This window comes from Physeter macrocephalus, chromosome 8 (genome assembly GCF_002837175.3).
Source record: "Physeter macrocephalus isolate SW-GA chromosome 8, ASM283717v5, whole genome shotgun sequence".
Taxonomy (NCBI): domain Eukaryota; kingdom Metazoa; phylum Chordata; class Mammalia; order Artiodactyla; family Physeteridae; genus Physeter; species Physeter macrocephalus.
This window is the reverse complement of record NC_041221.1, coordinates 113,831,305-113,850,407: the sequence shown is the minus strand read 5'-3', so window position 1 is coordinate 113,850,407 and position 19,103 is coordinate 113,831,305. Positions and strand designations below refer to the sequence as shown.

The 19,103-nt window shown below is 35.6% G+C and overlaps 1 protein-coding gene across 1 annotated transcript in view; it reads right to left on the bottom strand.

The window, feature by feature from the left end:
- Nucleotides 1–879: 879 nt before the first annotated feature.
- The window catches only part of COMMD10 (COMM domain containing 10), a 176,730-nt gene continuing 158,506 nt past the window's right edge, over nt 880–19,103 (bottom strand). The window contains exons 6-7 of the mRNA XM_024121789.3: nt 5,685–5,744; nt 880–4,653 (exon numbers count right to left, since the gene is read on the bottom strand). Coding sequence (XP_023977557.1) covers nt 4,615–4,653; nt 5,685–5,744 — 99 coding nt within the window. The 3' untranslated portion in view covers nt 880–4,614. The remainder of the gene's footprint in view (nt 4,654–5,684; nt 5,745–19,103) is intronic.

The window sequence follows — 19,103 nt, the reverse complement described above, 5'->3', positions numbered from 1 at the left end:
CTAGTATATGACTCTTAGTCTATCCTGAGGGTCCAGACACTTAAATTTTATTTGAAGTGTAATGGCAAGTCTTTGAAGGGTTTAAAGCAGGGAGGTAGTGTAATTAATATGATTAATGTTTTAAAAATATTAGCTCTGTGTGGAGACTGGACTGAAGGGGGGCTAGAGGAAGCAAGGTAGTCCAGGGCAAAGATGATGGTAGCTTGGAAAAGGTAGTATCCTAGAGATATATTTGCAAGATATTTAGGTGGTAGAAGTGACAGGCTACCTCTCTAATTGAAAAGCACTCCACTATTCCCTTGTTCACAACACTCCAGCCACACTGATCTTTGGTTCCTGAAACGCGCTAAGCCTTTTCCAATCTCTGAGATTCTGCATTGGCCATTCCCTCTATCTAGAATGCTTTTCACTGTATTCTGCTATTGCCTCATTCTAACTCATCTTACAGGACTCAGCCCAAATCTCACTTCCTCAGAGAGTCTTTCCTTGATGCACCATCTAAGTTTCATCCTATCTTTTATTTTCTCTTAAGAGAATCCAATTATTTTTCATCCCATACTTATTCACAATTTATTATATTTTGTTTTTTAACTTTTCATTTTTTTAAAATTTTATTTTATTTTATTTACTTTTGGCTGCGTTGGGTCTTCGTTGCCGCACACGGGCTTTCTCTATTGCTGTGAGTGGCGGCTACTCTTCATTGTGGTGCGCAGGCCTCTCATTGAGGTGGCTTCTCTTGTTGCAGAGCACGGGTTCTAGGCATGCAGGCTTCGGTAGTTGTGGCATGCGGGCTCAGCAGTTGTGGCTCGCGGGCCCTAGAGTGCAGGCTCAGTACTTGTGGTGCACGGGCTTAGTTGCTTCGTGGCATGTGGCTACTCTTCATTGTGGTGCGCAGGCCTCTCATTGAGGTGGCTTCTCTTGTTGCAGAGCACGGGTTCTAGGCATGCAGGCTTCGGTAGTTGTGGCATGCGGGCTCAGCAGTTGTGGCTCGCGGGCCCTAGAGTGCAGGCTCAGTACTTGTGGTGCACGGGCTTAGTTGCTCCGTGGCATGTGGGATCTTCCCGGACCAGGGCTTGAACCCGTGTCCCCTGCATTGGCAGGCAGATTCTTAACCACTCCGCCACCAGGGAAGCCCCTAACTTTTCATTTTATATTGGAGTATAGTTGATTAACAATGTTGTATTAGTTTCGGGTGTACAACAAAGTGATTCAGTTATACATATACATGTATCTATTCTTTTTCAAATTCTTTTCCCAATTAGGTTGTTACATCTTGCTTGTTTTTTAACTGACTGCCTAACACATTACACTTCAAGACGCCAGGAACTATATTAATTTTGCTCATCACTGTTAACATAATGTCTAGCGTACACTCAGTTCCTGGCACCATAGGCAGTCACTGAATATTTGTTGAGGAAGTAAATGTCTGACTTCAGTGCTTTTACGCTTAAACACTGTACAACTGTTTTTCACATTTGCTGATTTTAGAAGAAATTTTTCTCTTCTATCCCTCTGGAATTATCAATATAACATATCCCAAGTAATTAGTGATGCTTCAATCTCCAACCCACTCTCACTCCACACTCTTCCCAAACCCATTCCTAGATTTTAAAAAATGTTGAGAATAAAATGTACAGTAGGAGGAAGAGGGTGATGAAGTTGGCTTGAGGCAGGTGAGTTCTCATTTATTGTTGGTAAGAGTATAAACTGTTATGAACCTTTGAGAAAACAATTTATCAATATGCAAAAATGGCCTTAAAATAAATGTAAATAGGGACTGCCCTGGTGGCACAGTGGTTAAGACTCTGCACTCCCAATGCAGGGGGCCTGGGTTCAATCCCTGGTCAGGGATCTAGATCCCATGTGCATGCCACAACTAAGAGTTTGCATGCCACAACTAAGGAGCCCACCAGCCACAACTAAGGAGGCCATATGCTGCAACTAAGGAGCCTGCCTGCCCCAACTAAGACCCAGAGCAACCAAAATAAAAAATAAATAAATAAATGTAAATAAATAAAAACATACACAAAGAGGGGTGTGTGTGTGTTTGAATTTACATGAGATATCCGAAAAGATATAAACCAAATGTTTCTAACTAGTTAGGTAGGTATTTCTAGGGAGTAAGAGAGCAAAATAGACTTTTTTAAGAACACTTTTTAAAAAATATAGGCAATTTTATATTTATAATAAAATCCGATTAAAAGTAAAAACAGAAAATAAATCTTCATACTTTTGGCATAATAATCCCACTTCTAGGAACCTGTATTAATAAAGTAATGAGAAATGTGGTTTAGGGTTTATTTATAATGATCTTTACCAGTTGAGTTCTTTAGTACTTTAAAAAACCGGAAATAATCTAAATGTCCAACAATAGATTGAATAAATAAAGTGTAACTCATTCAAATGAAGGACTACTTAAAGATAGTAGAGAAAGATACAGGAATAGGAAAAAAAAAACAAACCTTCAATAAAATCTACCAAAATGTCATTAACGGCTGTTTCTGGATGTTGAGAGTCTATGATTTTAGGTTACTCCTTTATGATTTTTTTTTGTGTTTCCTACTTAAAAATAATATTTTATAATTGGAGAATTGCAAATATTATTTGTAGTACTCCTTTCTAACAAGTAATTTATATTTTTATTCAATCCTCATGACAAGCACTCATACAAAACATGTTTATTTGCTAAGACAGTAGGTTTCAGTTCCCACTTATGGCTCCACCCACCTTATTTCTATGAAAATGTAACACACACCTTAATAATCTTTGGGAATGATATCTTCTTTTACTTGTGTATCGTAACAATGGTGGTAGCTTAAGAAATAAAATTATCTGGAATTAAATATATTTCAGGAATAATTATGTTCTTAGTTAGAATTAGACCTACTACTTACTGGTCCTTCCTTCAGTGCCTTTGGTCAGACTTTCCTGAACTAGATTGATGGAGAGAAAACTATTTACCACTATTTTAAGCTACAAATAGGAAATTTCATTATGAAGTGTCACATTTAACTTAGATACCTACACTGGGAGTTAAGTTGGCATCAAACCAATGAAAAGTTCTACCTATTCATATGGTCACTGTTGGGAAGGCCCAACAAATTCAACTTGAAATGATGTATGTTTATTTGTACATAAGAAGAAGTCTGAAAGAATATTTACCAAAATGTTTACAGTAGTCAGGTACTTTCCTCTGGGGACCAGCAGAACAGAGCATAAAAATATAAGATAGATCCCACAAGCTACATATGGAAACAAATCCCATTATATTATAAACACGTCTTCTAGATATCCTATCAATGGAAGTTTGAGTTTAAAAACTTTTCAAATCAACCACGTATGGACAGCCACTATAATATTTACATTCTGAAATAATCCAAACACCTAATCCTTCTAAGCAACAACATACAAACACACATATAAATAAGTAAGGGCATAAATTCCATATACTGAACATTTATTTGGGAGACATTTAACATTCATATTACTCAGATACCTCATATAAAGAATGTGATTTAAATCCAATGGTTCTGTTTAACTATAGGATATTTCTGAAATCAAATTCTTTCATGTGAAGTCATATTTGAATCTCTCTCTGTCTCTCTCTGTTCTCTCTCTCTCATTTTCTCCCCCCCTCCCCTCTCCCTTTCTCTCCTTTCCTCCCTCACTCTCTTTCTCACTGGAAATAATATAGTGCAGACATTTCATTCATAAAAAATTCAACTGATATTATTTTCTGCAGGCAACCATACTCATATTTATATAGATCCATAGCATAAAATACTGTGCACTTCAACTAATTCTAAGACATAAAAATCTTCTTGACTGAAATTAACATATTTACAAAAAGAGAACATAAAATTTGTTTTACATTCTGTTTTAAAATTTTAAGGATAATCATTTAGCACTCATTACAGTTATTTTTATTCATGATCTGAATGTGTCTCCCACACCTTGAAATGAATCATTATTAATTTTCAGTACAAAAAAAAGCACACAAAAACCTGAACTGTTATGAAATCATTAAACTCAGAGAAAAAATTAAAGTGCACAGAGATGCTCATACTGGAGTTGGCTGATGTACTAGTACTAGCTCTATTTAAAATTTCTTTCCTATATTATTTCCCAAGCAAAATACACTCATTATATTAAAGGAAATAAATGCCATAATGTATTTAATTGAATGTGGCTACTTATTTTTATTAATGTAATTAAAGAAGTTCTGTGTTCTAAGGTACATATTACACTTTGTATCCATGGACCCTTCTTGATACATAAAAGTATCATCAAGTATGTAAAAAATAAACAGGTCAGGCAATAAAGCAAAAATAGGACAGTAAAAACAATATGATATTCACTTTTGTTCCCCTTAAAACAAAAATGTTCTTAACAATTGCTTGCTGTTGGCTCACAGAACTGTAGAATGTATATTAGAACTTCAGTACTCAAAACAATGATCTTCCTTGGCTGTTATTTGTAATAAGAAGCAATAAACCATATAATTTACAAGAAGAAAGCTAATGAATCCTTCAGAAAACACAACCTGGCAGTTTATCTTCAATGCAAAACAATGAGGTGGCAGGAGTGTGATAGAGAAACCAGTCTTTACGAACATCATGTAAGGGAATCCAGCTGTGCTTGTATGGTCTCTAGCTATTTACAAAGACAAAAAAAAAAAAAAAAGAGAGAGAGAGAAAGTTGGTGAAGGGAGAGAAATTCATATGAAGTGTTGTTTAGAAACATGCAAATGAAAGAAAAGAATGTAACTGGTAACTATGTATTTTAAATGCACTCACATAAGCAATAAATATACCACTTAGAAAATTTTTCTTTTTATGTGGATATTAGAATTCAAGCTTGCTATCTGTTTTCAAATTTGTAAAAGAGGATTTCTAAATACTACTGTTTAAAATGCACCCAGCTAGGGCTTCCCTGGTGGCGCAGTGGTTAGGAATCTGCCTGCCAGTGCAGGGGACACGGGTTCGGGCCCTGGTCTGGGAAGATCCCACATGACGAGGAGCAACTAAGCCCGTGAGCCACAGCTACTGAGCCTGCGTGTCTGGAGCCTGTGCTCCACAATGAGAGAGGCTGTGGCAGTGAGAGGCCCGCGCACCGCGATGAAGAGTGGCCCCTGCTTGCCACAACTGGAGAAAGCCCTCGCACAGAAACTAAGACCCAACACAGCCAAAAATAAATAAATAAATTTCAAAATGCACCCAGCTCTTTCATTTTAGATTTTTAAAGGGGGGAGGGTGGTAGAGGGGGCAGTGCATTTTCCTGGATTACAAAATCAGTATTTACAAAGAAACACGAAATATCCTCAAAGATAAATCTTTAAAGGCCTGGTATCTGCCTTTTCCCGTGGGCCCAGAAATTAAAATATTTAACATTACCTATCTCTAAAGTGCCAGTGTGGCTAGATACCACACAGTTTATTATTTAATGCTTTACATTAAAACAACAATACTACTGCTTTAATTAAAACCATATCCATTCTCTTCCTGATTTAGTTTGTCAGATTCTCTTCATCTTGGCAATGCTTCCTACTGTGAAACATAAGATGTTTATAAGGGAAGTTTAAAGAACTCAGCTCTGTAATGGGCATTTAAAAATAAGAATTCATAAAGTGGAGGAAACATTGTGAAAAACCCCACATTATCAGAAATTATTAAAAAAATACAGACCTTGTTATAGAAATCAAACAATTCCTTGTGACTGAATTCCACAAGAACTTTCTTCAGGCTCTGTAAAGAAAAAAGAAAGAAAGAAAGAAAGAAAGAAAGAAAGAAAGAAAGAAAAATTAGTTGTGTACAATTTACATTGCATTTTTTTTCCTCTCCAGCTAGCCTCAGAATATGCCATATTATTCTGAGTGGTTTAAAAAAAACAAACAAACCAAACTTACCTCCTCTACTCAACCCCACTGTTCCAAGAACTCAAAAATACATTTAATAACACTCCACTTTAGCAAAAGGTTTCAACTCTATAGGGGTATCTGTTCTTCAAGTTGACTCCACAAAGGTTAATAAAATATATTCCAACAAGAGAACAATTTCATTATGTATTTTTTCAAGACAGAGATAATACATGAGATTATATTTCATCTTTCTCAGCAGACCATTTGAAATCTAGTAAATACCATCACACAAAGACACTGGAGGCAGCATATGTGACTGAACTCATCCAGCCATTAATGCCTCACATCAGCACAGCTGCTGCCTCAAAGCATTAATCTAACAGTTATGATCTTAACATGCTGAGATTGTTACCTTTTGTAATGTACAGACTCAGCACAAGTTAACAATTAACACAACAGCTTCAAAGCTGGGACTTAAACCTGCTCCTTCCTTTCACCTCAAATGCAATAGAGAAATCTTTATGGATGCTACAGATGCTAAGTAATATTGTGTATGTATGCATGATAGTGCAATAAAGTGCGACATTAACCCAACCCACCCCAATCCGCTTTTGGTTGATTTTGTAAACTGGGGAAACACTGTTTCTGAAAATTGTTCAAACATGTTTATTTTATTCAACGAACCTTTGGGAAGTGAAAGTTAATGGGGACAGAATACCAAGAATGTGTCACCCGCTCTGACCATACTGTCATGCTCACGTGACATACAACAGGCACCATAAATTGAAGAAGTGGAAAACTGTTGCAAACAGACATTGATTCATACACTTAATTGCCTATGGTCATTTCCAACACTGTATTAATTCTATTTCTCAGTTTCTATGCTCACTTTTTTCTTTGTTTTATTTGTTTTAATGATTTCCATTTCCATTCACATTTTCAAAACAAGTTTTCTCCTAATTTTAGGAGAGTCAGTGGGGCTTTGCTCAGAAATGGCATCTTCCTTTCCATGAAGGCTAATCACATAGGCTCAAATTCCTTTCTTTGTTTTCTCTTATACACCCATGTAAGTTTTAAAATGAATGAAGAAGCATACAGGCTTTAAAGCCTTATCCTTTACAAATGATAAAAAAAAAACTATGAATTTTTCAAATCATATTAGAAGAATCAGTTGGTTAACTGGCACATATCCTGAAACCTCCAAAGGCTGAATTGGCATTATCCAGCAGTGCTATATTTCCTTCCAGCAGTTAAAGGGGAATGATAAGCCTAGGTTTACCCTAAGGAAAAGCAAAGCAAGTTCATTTCTTTACCACCCCCTCCCCAGCCGAAAGTTAGGAGAGACTGAAGCTGAATCGGTATGTGAACAGCTCATTTGATGTACCCCTAGAGGTAGCAGCCAAGCTAGGCTCTTGTTTCCTGTACTTCGCTTTGCTTTCTTTCAGGGTAGTGTTTTCTAAAATGTTACACTGAGGAAAGGGAAGGAAGGTACTTTAAAAAAATACTTCTTAAAATAACAATAGCTAAAATAATGTGTGTGTGTGCATGAGTATGTGCATATATACAGATATGTTTATTTTACACACACACACACACACACACACACACACACACACACACACCCCTATCCATCCATCCATAACAGTAATCCCTCGTTATCTGCGGGAGACTGTTTCCAGGACCCACTGTGGATACTGAATTTTCCGGATGAAGTCCCAAAAATGCCCCTCCAGATCTGTGGTTCCGAATCCGTAGATTCAAACAACCATGGATGAAGTAGTGCCACAGTATTTATTGACAAAAATCCAAGTATAAATTGACCTGTGCAGTTCAAACCTGTGTTGTTCAAAGGTCAACTAAATTTAGTGTCTTACTTTACTGAAATACTTAGCCCCACGAAGGAAAAAAACTGATACCTGATATAAAATTTCTTATGTTTGACACAATAACTGGTAGCTATTATCATTATCATTTCCCATTCAACTCCCAATGACTTAGAGAAGACCATGAGAATATGGAAGAGTATAGGAGTGGTTTTAAGTGTTTCATGTCTATGTGTAGAGAGATTATCCTAACTTTTGAGAATCTATGTTTATCTAAGGGGTGGCCAGTGGCAATTGTTTTTTAGGTTTAGGGAAGTAAGGATGGAGCTTAGATGTGTAGGATAAAAAGGAAAGGGGGGGTGCTGGCCAGGGGCCAACTTCCCACATTGTCATGTTCTGACATGGAACCCCACAGAGTCTAAGAATCTTAAATTCAAATCTGGCCTTCCAGGACATTGTACAAAAGTACCTTATCAAGAAAAAAGTACAGTTCACATTTCATTTAACAGTTTGGTAACTTTATTTATGACTTTAAATTTAGAATGGATGATGGCCTCCATTTTTACTCTTTCTTCAGGTCCCATAAATATTAGGAGTAGACCTGATCAAAATTTTCCCTGGGACTACAGCATTTTTTGGAGGAAAGCATACTCTTAGGTTTCCTTGAGAATATAACCAGAAAGTGACAAATTTGCTTATCAAATGAGAATCAACTCTTTAAACTTCATTGTTTACTCTTCAGAAAATGTATGGAAGGTTCAAATCATTATGTTGTACACCTAAAACTAATACCATGTTATGTCAATTATATCTCAATAAAAAATTTAAAAAAAAGCACCTGGGTGGTAGCATTTGGCTGGGAGAAGGAGGACACCATCAGGAGACCCTCAGATGCCAGATTCGACTGTTAAAAGGGACTCTAGCCAATGTGAATGATCTGGAAGCCTGGCTGGTGGTAGAACACAAGGGTTGGGGGTGGGGGAGAATAATTAGGAACAGCCCTTTTCTACCTTTCTTAGTAGGTTTCCTGGCAGTTCCCCCAGCTGAAAGGGGTGCATCCAGATTGCCCATGAGTACCCTGGACTGACAGGCTTGATCTGATTTGAAAAAAAAAAAACCAAGAGACTTGAACAGGTACTTCCCAGAAAAGGATGTCCAAACAGACAAAAACATATGAAAATATATGCTGGAAGGAGTGAAATTTTTCTAATTACCCTGGAAACTTGTCTGGCATTATTTATTAAAGCTGAATATATACACACCCTATGACCCAGAAATTCACTGCTAGGTATTAATATTGAGCTCAATAGAAATGTACACATTTGGGCACCATGACATAGGTACAAGAATATTGATAGTATTATGATTCAAAAGAACTAAAAATGGAAGTAACCAAAATTTCTTTCAACAGAAGAATATATAAGTTGTAGTATAGTAATACAATGGAATGTTATACAGACATGAAAATAAACTACAGCCAAATACAATATCATGCATGACTAACAAAATAAAGTTGAACGTCGGGGCGGGGGGCACAGAAGAACATGTATGATTGATTTAATGCATATGAATATTTAAAAAAACAACAGAAAAGGTTTTAGAGACAAATGCTCAGGTGGTAAAAGTATAAAGTAAAGCAATAAAAATATTACCAGAAATACCAAAATACTGATCACCTCTGGGTGACTGGAGAAAGGAAGCAGTAATTGGGAGGAGGCATAAGAGAGGCTTCTGATTTCTTCTTCTTATTGTTATTATAAATTAGGCAATAATTTATTTATTGATCTTGGTGGTAGGTAAAAGGGTGTCCTTTTTTTTTGACAAATTACTGTGCTCTTTTTCTGTATGTGTGCTATATTTCCCCAATTAAAAAAAAACCGGCACTGTTATGTATTAAATTCATTCCTTTTTATTCAATAAACTTTTATTAAAGGCCTACAGGCCTGTTCTAGGTGCTACGTAAAGAGCAATGAGCAAGAGAAATCAAAATCTCCCAAATTCTAGTTGAAGAAAACAGACAATAAACAAGAAATGTAATAAAGACAATAATAACAATAATAATAAAATCATCATCATAATTCACAACATACATATAGAAATGTTTGTTGGTGATAAATGCTAGGAAGAAAAATAAAGCAGGGAGAGGGAATGTGTGTTTGGGGGTAGGTAGGTGGATATTCAAGGTTAGATGGTCAAAAAGGGTCTCAATGAGCTGATAACATTTGAGTTAAGATTTACAAGAAGTAAAGGAGTAAAAAAAACCCCACAGAATAGGAGAAAATATTTGTGAATCATTTTCTAATAAGAGTATAGCACCCAGAATATATAAAGAACTCCTATAATTCAACAATAAAAAGACAAAGCCATGTGGGTGGGCCCTAATCCAATATGACTACTGTCCTTATAAGAAGAGATTAGGACACAGACACACACAAAGGAACGACTGTATGAAGACACTGGAGGAAGATGGCCATCTACAAGCCAAGGAGCGAGGCCTTAGAAGAAACCAATCCTGATGACACCTTGATCTCAAACTTCTAGCCTCCAGAACTGTGAGGGAATAAATTTCTGTCATTTAAGCCACCCAGTCTGTGGTACAGTTATGGCAGTCCCAGCAAACTAACATAGGCCCCATCATCTCTTCTGGGATGAAGAGAAGATCTTTAAGAGCAACGGAAAGCCACTGGAGAATTTTAAGAATGATGTAATTGTATTTACATATTAACAAGTCACTTTGGGTTTTATTTGTAAATGGATTAGAGCTGGACAAACTAGATGTGGAGAAACCAGTTAGGAGGCTATACTGCATTCGTCTAGGCAAAAGATAGTGACCTGATCTAATGTGATGGCAACAGTGATAGAGAAAAGTGAAAAAACTTGAAAAATGGTTTAAGAGGTAGAAGAGATAGCATTTAGTGAAAGATTTGAGTTGGGGGAGGAGGTGAAGGAATAGGCGGAGTCAAGAATGACTCGAGTTTCCGGCAAGAGAAACTGATGGATGCAACTGAGATAGGAAACTAGAGGAGTAGATGCGAAGAAAGAGAATCAAAAGTGCAGTTTCAGACACAATTAGCTTGATATGTCTGTGATATTTCCCTGAAAATATGTGAAATAAGTCTGGAAAGACAGAAAAGGAAATTAGATAAGAGATATACAGTTGGGAGTTACGGATATATTGCTATTTAAAACTGAATGAGACTGCCCAGGAGAAGAATGCAGTATGAGACGAGAGGGCAGCCTGAGACAGAATCCTTCGGAACTCCAATATTTAGGGTAGGTAGGTGTTTCATAAATGATGAGTATCACCAGGTCCACAAATGTTTTCTGCATGGTATGTGGAAATGTATGGCATTTATGACATGAATCAAAATAATTTAGTAAGTTGGCACAGAGGCAATAAAACTGGGTGGCTTGCCTTCAATGTTCCATTTTCCAGTAAGACCCATTAAACTCACTAATATTGTTAACTAAATATACACAGACTAGAAGATTTACTCTCTTTCTTCTGCCTTGTACATATAAGATTGCAACCAAGAACCCATTTAGGAAATTCATTACTTATGTTGTCTAAGCTGGTCTCATGCATTAATACCACACAGACTTTCTGCACCCTATCTGAAAATACTGCCAAATGAAAATGAAAGTGCAAAGATCATCATTCTGCCAATTTCTTAAAAGAGAAGAAAGATGTATTTGTTCACCCATTTCTTTTATTTTTAATTTGTAATCCTTTCTGCGAGCACCTGGATAGTGCTGCACATACCCATTAGCAAAATTCCCATGGAAAGAGAATTTAGTAAGGTCTTCAGAGAGGTCTAACTTGATGAAAGCTGACAGTAAAAATATCGTCTGCTTTCCCATTAGTTAGAAATTAGGAACACATATACATTTTCCAAGAGAGAAATGTATTAACCTCATCACAAATTATCTAAGCAGAAATAACCTCTAAATAACAGATATAAACTAGATAAGAATTAAACCAAATTTACATTGCTTAGCTTTTAAAATTAAGTAGGATATTAGAATTAGAAATCATACAATTATCTTTTCATCTAGAAAATCAGGAGTAGAGGATTCCAGTAAAAGAAGAACTACGACTCTCTTGTCCTGGTTAAATCTAAAAATAATTTGCTAGGGACTTAGAGAGGAAGTTTTCTCCTTTTCACTTACAGAAATGAAGGATAGATATAAAATTTAAATAATATTTCAAAAAAATAATATTTCAAGTTCTACTGAATGGGTTTATAAAACAGAAATCATTCGGCACCATTTATTAAATAAATACATCTATAAATTATATTATCTACAACTGTATCTATATACAGTTACAGATCATTGTAAAAATATTCCAGTATTTCTATTATTATTTGTTGACTATCTTCACTATTACTGAATAGTAAGTGAAACTCTACTCATGTACATGAATATTAACCATTTCTGCTACCCAATAATATTCAGTTATTCAATAAACATCTAAACGGTACTGATACAGACATGAATGAGCCATATATTCTTGACCAAAGAAAGATCCTTTTCTAGGTAGGCAGGTTGCCCTTTACAGCTGAGCTTCCAACTATGAGAAGAATGTACATGGAACAGTGAGAAAGAAGGGATTCTCTGCCCATTGTCAGATCAATGGAATTAATCCTAGCAACAAAAGGGGTTACAACCAGCTCTGATTCAGAGGATGCTAGCTTGAGAAGGTGCAAGCAAAACATTCTAGGTAGAGGGAAAGAGCAAATTTCCATTTTTCTGCGAGGGGGTTGGACTACACCATCTCCCAAGGTTCTTTTCAATTCTATGACTCAAGGATGTTGAAAGGCACACCTCTATAAGCAAAGTAAATTGGGGAACTGAGGGAGTTAGAGGACCACAAAATGCCAGTAAGAAAGAGCTTTAGCAATAACATAGTTCAATCGTCTTACTTAACCGATGAGAAAACTAGTCTTACAAAAATGAACTAACTCATATAAAGTATACAGCAGTGGAACTAGTCATTGTTCTTTCTACTGCATTATTATGGTAACTCAAGATAAAACAACACTTTCACCTGCATATCAAGCTAATTTATAGAAAAAAATTTCTTCCCGTGAATTTGCACAATTGCTTCCCTTCTCTAACTCATTATACACAGAAATACATAAAAGCTTTGCTGAGGGTAAATAGTTTGATAAACATGGCTGATGAGATGCCAAATAAGAGATGTAAAATGTCAGGTTAAGTTCTTAAATTTCTCAAAAATTTTCAGAAAAAAATATAAGCAACTCTCTTTGTCTCAGTTACATTAATTTTTTAAAAAAAGCTACTGTGAAAATTTCACAAAAGTTAACATAATACAATTGCCATGTTTAAAATTCTAATTCCAAATATATAAACAAAACTGTTAGCCCAATGAATATACTACATCATACAGAGAAATAGAGCAAGAAAATTACTACTTTCACCTGAATATGGAGCTGATTTCTGTTGCTCCCTCAAGCCCTATGATTCCAAAAGCTCTTCATTAAAACACTGTCTAGCCTAGCAGGCTCCAAAACCTCACAGGCATTGGCCCTCCTGTTTGAGGAGGGCAGTGGGCAAACTGAAAACCCTGAGCTTATGTCAAAGTTTGATAGACATTATAAAAAGACGACTGCAACAAATACAAGCCACAAAAGGCATTTCCCCAGGGTCAAATCAACCAAATTATAACTTGTCTTTTTTCAATCTTTGAAAAGTACAGTTTGACAAAATGCTTATCTGTTTAAGAATACAGGCAGTACATAAACAGCAAAAACAAATTTCTAGCTCATTAACATGGCACTCAAGACTTCCAAAACCTGGCCCATGACTTCACCTATGGCCTCATCTCCTAATACCCTCCTAATGTGCTGCATGCACCAGCAGTACCAGTAGCATTCTGTATACTTCAGATCTTTGTTCATGCTGTTCCGTCTTCTCCCAGTAATGCTCCCAACTGCTCTTGTGTGTGCATGGACATACACACATGCGCATATACCAGCTATTTCATTTGGCTAGATCCTTTAATACTCAGCTCAGTTGACACTGCGGCACCCTATGCATACCTCTATCTTTGCCTTTCCCTATTATACTGTATGGAATTACTTACATTTGTTCCACTGATGGTAGGCTCTTCAAGGGAGGGGCTAGCCTTTATTTTCTTTACTGTAGTCTAAAGCCTAGTATGGTACTTGATCATAGTACTTAATAACAATCTATGGTTATTGAGCTTAATTTTAAGAATTAAATTTAAATATGTTCCCTCTTACCCCACTGGGGGAAAAATATTATATATGGAAAGTATCAGAATAAATGGATTTTGTCTGATGACAATGTTTTCAAAGTATTCTATAGCATTTGCCCCAATGCTGACAGTAGTTTTACAGGTCTTATACCTCTTGCTTACTCAGTAAATATGTAGGCTAAATAGGACAAAAATTAAACTCTAAGTATTGATTCTCTAGTTAGCTTGAAAAATGGCTTCTCATTCTTAAAGGTGCCTGCCTCAAACTGGTGAAAGCTGAAGATTCGAGGTTTTGTACATACTTAGCTAAAAATACAGTAGTTGTGGCTGTCAACATAACAATAAACCACTTTTGGCCAGAAATCTTTATTCAATATAAAAATTGTATAAAAGTGTGTATGAAATATTGTCACTAAATGCTTAATCTGGGATATATACTTCAGCTGTTAGAACATTTACTCCGTTATCTGTGTACGCTCTTTTCATTCTGGCTAAAATATTACTTTATTCTTGCGTAGACAAAACAATATGCTTGGCAGTCGTATCATCACCATATTTTCTGTCCTTTTAAAAATTAACAGTGTGCTATGCATGAGCAGATCGCAAACTTGGAGCCAAACAAAATGCACCTTCTGTAGTATTCATTAACTATAATTTATTATGTGTATGCTGATATGTCATTTTGATTTTCAGCTTTGGTACTGAAATATTTAACTATGGTTGCTGAATATAATCAGCAGGATAAGAGGTTTTGAATATGATTACATGAAGCTCCTTAAATATAGTAAGAAGTTATGTTAAGAAGAGCACTGACAGCAAAAAAATGGAGTTTTTTCCTGTATAAATATTATAAGTGATGCTATCTTTTTCTGAAAATTATACTTTATTCTAATTATAAATACTTATCTGATTACTGAAGCATTATCATTACAGATTTAGGAATAGCTGCATTACTTAATTTCTCAAAACATGTGTTAGTATCCTAGCTGAGGGATTCCGGGTAAACTACAGATATCAAATTGAAATCATACTGTGTTTTCAATGCCTAGTTTTAAAGACTATGAGCTCAGTGTCCAAGTTTGGGTTTCTCCTTTGTTCATAAAATCACATTACCGTACTCATAGTAAATTCATAGAAATTTGGATGGTGTGTGTGTACTTTCAAGAGCCACTATGTACTTTGCATCCTAAACTAAACAACCTAATGTAATTCACAGTGTTAAGAAAAAAACAATTAAAAACATAAGTCGGTTTAATTTTTTTCCAGATTGTGCTGTCAGGTCAGTCTTCAAGGAAAAGAGAACGAATATGTGCACCTCAATGAGTATTAATTTCACAATTTAGTTACAATTTACACTTCTTATCAGCTAATTGGAAGCTCTGTTTCTGCAAAATAAAAAGGGTAAGTTCAACATTTGCTCCATGCTCTGGAGGGCACTGAATTTATCATGTAAGCGGCATCTGAAAATCCACTGTTAACCTGCAATATAATAATAGGAAACACCCTATTTCACCCTCAACAAATGTGGACCCAAAGCCCTAAAGACAGGCAGCTATAATACTAATTTGATTAAGGGGTAATTTAAGGCAGTAACCATCTAGAAGAAATTGTTAACTTGCAATCATGTTGTTCCATTACAAATGTTTAACTTGTAATGGTGACAGATGAAGATTGAGCTCATTCTTTCCATCCACGTTAGTTCCCTGCGAACCTAATTACCTGATTATAATTTGCAAATTCCTCTTGGAATCATCAAAGGAACTAATAATGCATATTCTAAAAAAGAAATGGTTCTAACAAGTTGATATTTTTCTATAATTCTGAATATATCTGGAGCTCATAAATAAGATTTTCATTTTACATTTAAAACGTAGTGTCTGGGGCATGCTACTATGAATTCAGAACAGCACTGGGAGACAGTTCAGTCTGTACTATGGTACCTGAGTAAAGGGTGGAACGTAGGTTTAATTTTTAATTTAGGAAAAATAATGACATTGGAGCATTTAACTTACACTTCTTTAACAGCCTTATGAGGATGATCATACACCATACAATTCACCCATTTAAAGTGTATAATTCAATGGTTTTGAGTATATTCACAGAATTGTGCAACTATCACCACAATTAATTTTAGAGCATTTTCATCACCCCAAAAAGAAACTGTATGCCCTTTAGCTATCATCCACCAACCCTCCTTACGCCTTGTCCCAACCAGCAATCTACTCTCTGTGCCTATAGATTTGCCTATTCTGCAAACAATATAAAATTTAAATGGATCCCTAGTGCACACTAATATTTAAGGAATAGGCTATACAAAAGTGGAGCTTTGCAAAAACAAAACCTGAGGAATGCCTTGAGAGGTTGGATAAAAACTAGACAAGTGCTATCACAGACCCTAAAGAAAGAGTTTTAAGAAGGAAGGTGTGATTCAAGTGTCAAGGCTCCCCAAAACCAACAGAGAAAAGGACTGGTAAGTTTTTATTTTAGATGACAAGGAGAATGCTACTGACATTGGCAGAAGTATTTCTGGTGGGTTGGTAGGGAGAAGCCAATACTGGTAGATTAAAAAGGTGAGTAGAAAGTGAGGAATTCAAATGAATGTAGACCAGGGGTTGGTGAACTACAGTCCACAGGCTAAACCTGGCTTGCTGTCCGTGTTCATAAATAAAGGTTTACTGGAACACAGACACACTCATTTGTTTATGTATTGTCTGTGGTTGCTTTTGTGTTACAATAATGGAGTTGCACAGCCTCGAAGCTTTTAAAAAATATTTACTATTTGGCCCTTTGCAGAAAAAAAGTTTGCCAACCCCTATTGTATACAAACATCTCAAATTATTAGTTCTACTTAACAAAAGTGACCTAATAAGCATTCATATTCCACATTATGTTCACTACTACCAGTTTAAAAGGACCTGCTGTTTCTATGTAAGTGGAAGTAAGTAAAATCAGCTGTCTTGAATACAGCATAAATACTCATGTCAAGGTTGAAATTTCAGGCCCTCTTCACTATCATTTGATGCACTGCTGTTTTATAGGAAAGGCCTAGAGACAGCTGCAGAAGCTGTTAGATCTTTGGAATAAATAGAATACATCACTTAGCAGCTCACATTTATATAAATTTTCAAACGATAGTAAGGCCTTATATCATGCAAACTTCTTTAAGAGAAGAAAAATGTGATTTTAAAATTGGTATTTTTAAAAAAGTAAATTGTGCCTCAAGCTTTATCTTTTTTCTAAAGTTTATTAATAAAAAATGCTTTTTTGAATGATTAGTTCCAGTGTTTTAGTTTAATGAATTATATATTCATACGAAGTCCATAAAAAATTGTTTGCGTGTCAATTTTAAAACTCTAGTTCCTCTACAAAGAGAAATAAAAAGCCAGAGGTTTGAATCAGAAACATTAAAACTGGACTGTTCAGCTCTTGCTTGTTATATGTGGGCTTTGCCTAGAATGACTCATAACATAATAAAGCTACACAATTTGGTTTAACGTTTTGTTTCTGTTGATGATTAGAGAGTCTACAAGCCTCTCTAGCCTAGTCATTAATATTAAGGAGTTTTGTGACTTAGGCCAAGTTAATAAAACAAACCTTTAAATAACCTATTAAAAAGTTGTCAATAATAATTTTGAACTTGAAATTGCTTTATAGAATTTCTAGCATTTTACAGTGCTAGAAAATAAACAAGGGTCTCAAATACATTTCCTAACCTGGATGGGAAGAAAATGACAGAATGGTAAAAGTATCCATCAAACATCACTTTTTGATTATAGGTCACATAGGGCTGCTTTAAAATCAGATAAAGGTAACAGGGAATTAAGACATAGATTATTCCACAGATGACTGGAATACAACTTAATTTAAGAACAGGTTAAATCTGTGTAACCCCAAAGTGATTACAAGTAATTTTTACTTTCAAGTCACATCTGAGTTAACAAATATAAAATTGATAAGGTTGGTGGGATTTACCCAAAATAGTTGTGAAAAAACTACTCAGTTGTGTCACGGAGTTGGAAAAAGTTAATGATCTTGTGAAAATACAGGGTGTTTGTGTGGAGCAATGTTATTTAAAGTGGGGTGAAATAATGGTTTAAAGCTTTCTCTTTTAGCCATTTATGAAGATACTGGCTTAAAATAAAAGTCTGTGGAAACCTGTAGAAGCAGCCAATGACTAGGTCACAAATCAGACCTCTTCCAAATAGACAAAGGTTACTTCTAGATGGGCCAGACTAATTGGAAAAACAGTATTATTGGTAACAGAGCTAACTGATGCCCTTCTTAAAAAATGATCTTCCACGTGGGTGGCTTGGGAGTAAGAACCATATTACTGGTCATGCTCTCGGTTTGGTCTTGGTTTGAAATGTTAGCCTAGTTCATGGAGAGCACTTGTATTTAAGCAGCAGGAACTAGATCTGAGATAGGCTCTCAAGCACACGAAATGCATTATGCAGCATTAGTAATACACCTACGCTTTCATTTGGGAATGCTTACCAAAACTATTAAACAAAGCAGCATCCCTTGCCCTTTCCTTCCTATTCCCCCTGGCCTAAGCACAAATTCCTCAAAAATTAGAATGCTGAATTTGCTTAAATTTCTTTTCTTCAGTCTCATTATTCTCTAGATCATTCTAAATACAGATGCCAAATTCAGTTTTTTAAAGTGCCACTTTCATCAAGTTGCTTTTCTACTAAAAATAGTATCTCCCCCATTACCAACAATTGAAGTTCTACCTCTTTTGGCTAGAAGTCAAAGCTTTCCATAAACCTCTCCCAGTCTACTTTTTCCTTTTAAATTATGAAATATTTAAAATATTAAAAATTTACAGAGACTAACAGAGCTGACACACATGTAACCCAATACCCAGATATAATTCAGGTTAACATTTTGTCCTTAAAAAGAGTAAATAAAGAATACAGTTAAGTCTGTCACCACTCATCTGGTCTCCTTCCCTTTAGTAGAAGGATAAAGATTTACTAGAAATAAAAATACAAAGAAGGAAATGAGAAACAACAAACAAAAGACTTAAAAATGTACAAATATAATTCTTAACTACATCAAGATTAATGATTTTTTTTTTTTTTTTTTTTTTTTTTTGGGGTATGCTTTTTTTTTTTTTTTTTTGTGGTATGCGGGCCTCCCTCTGCTGCGGCCTCTCCCGTTGCGGAGCACAGGCTCC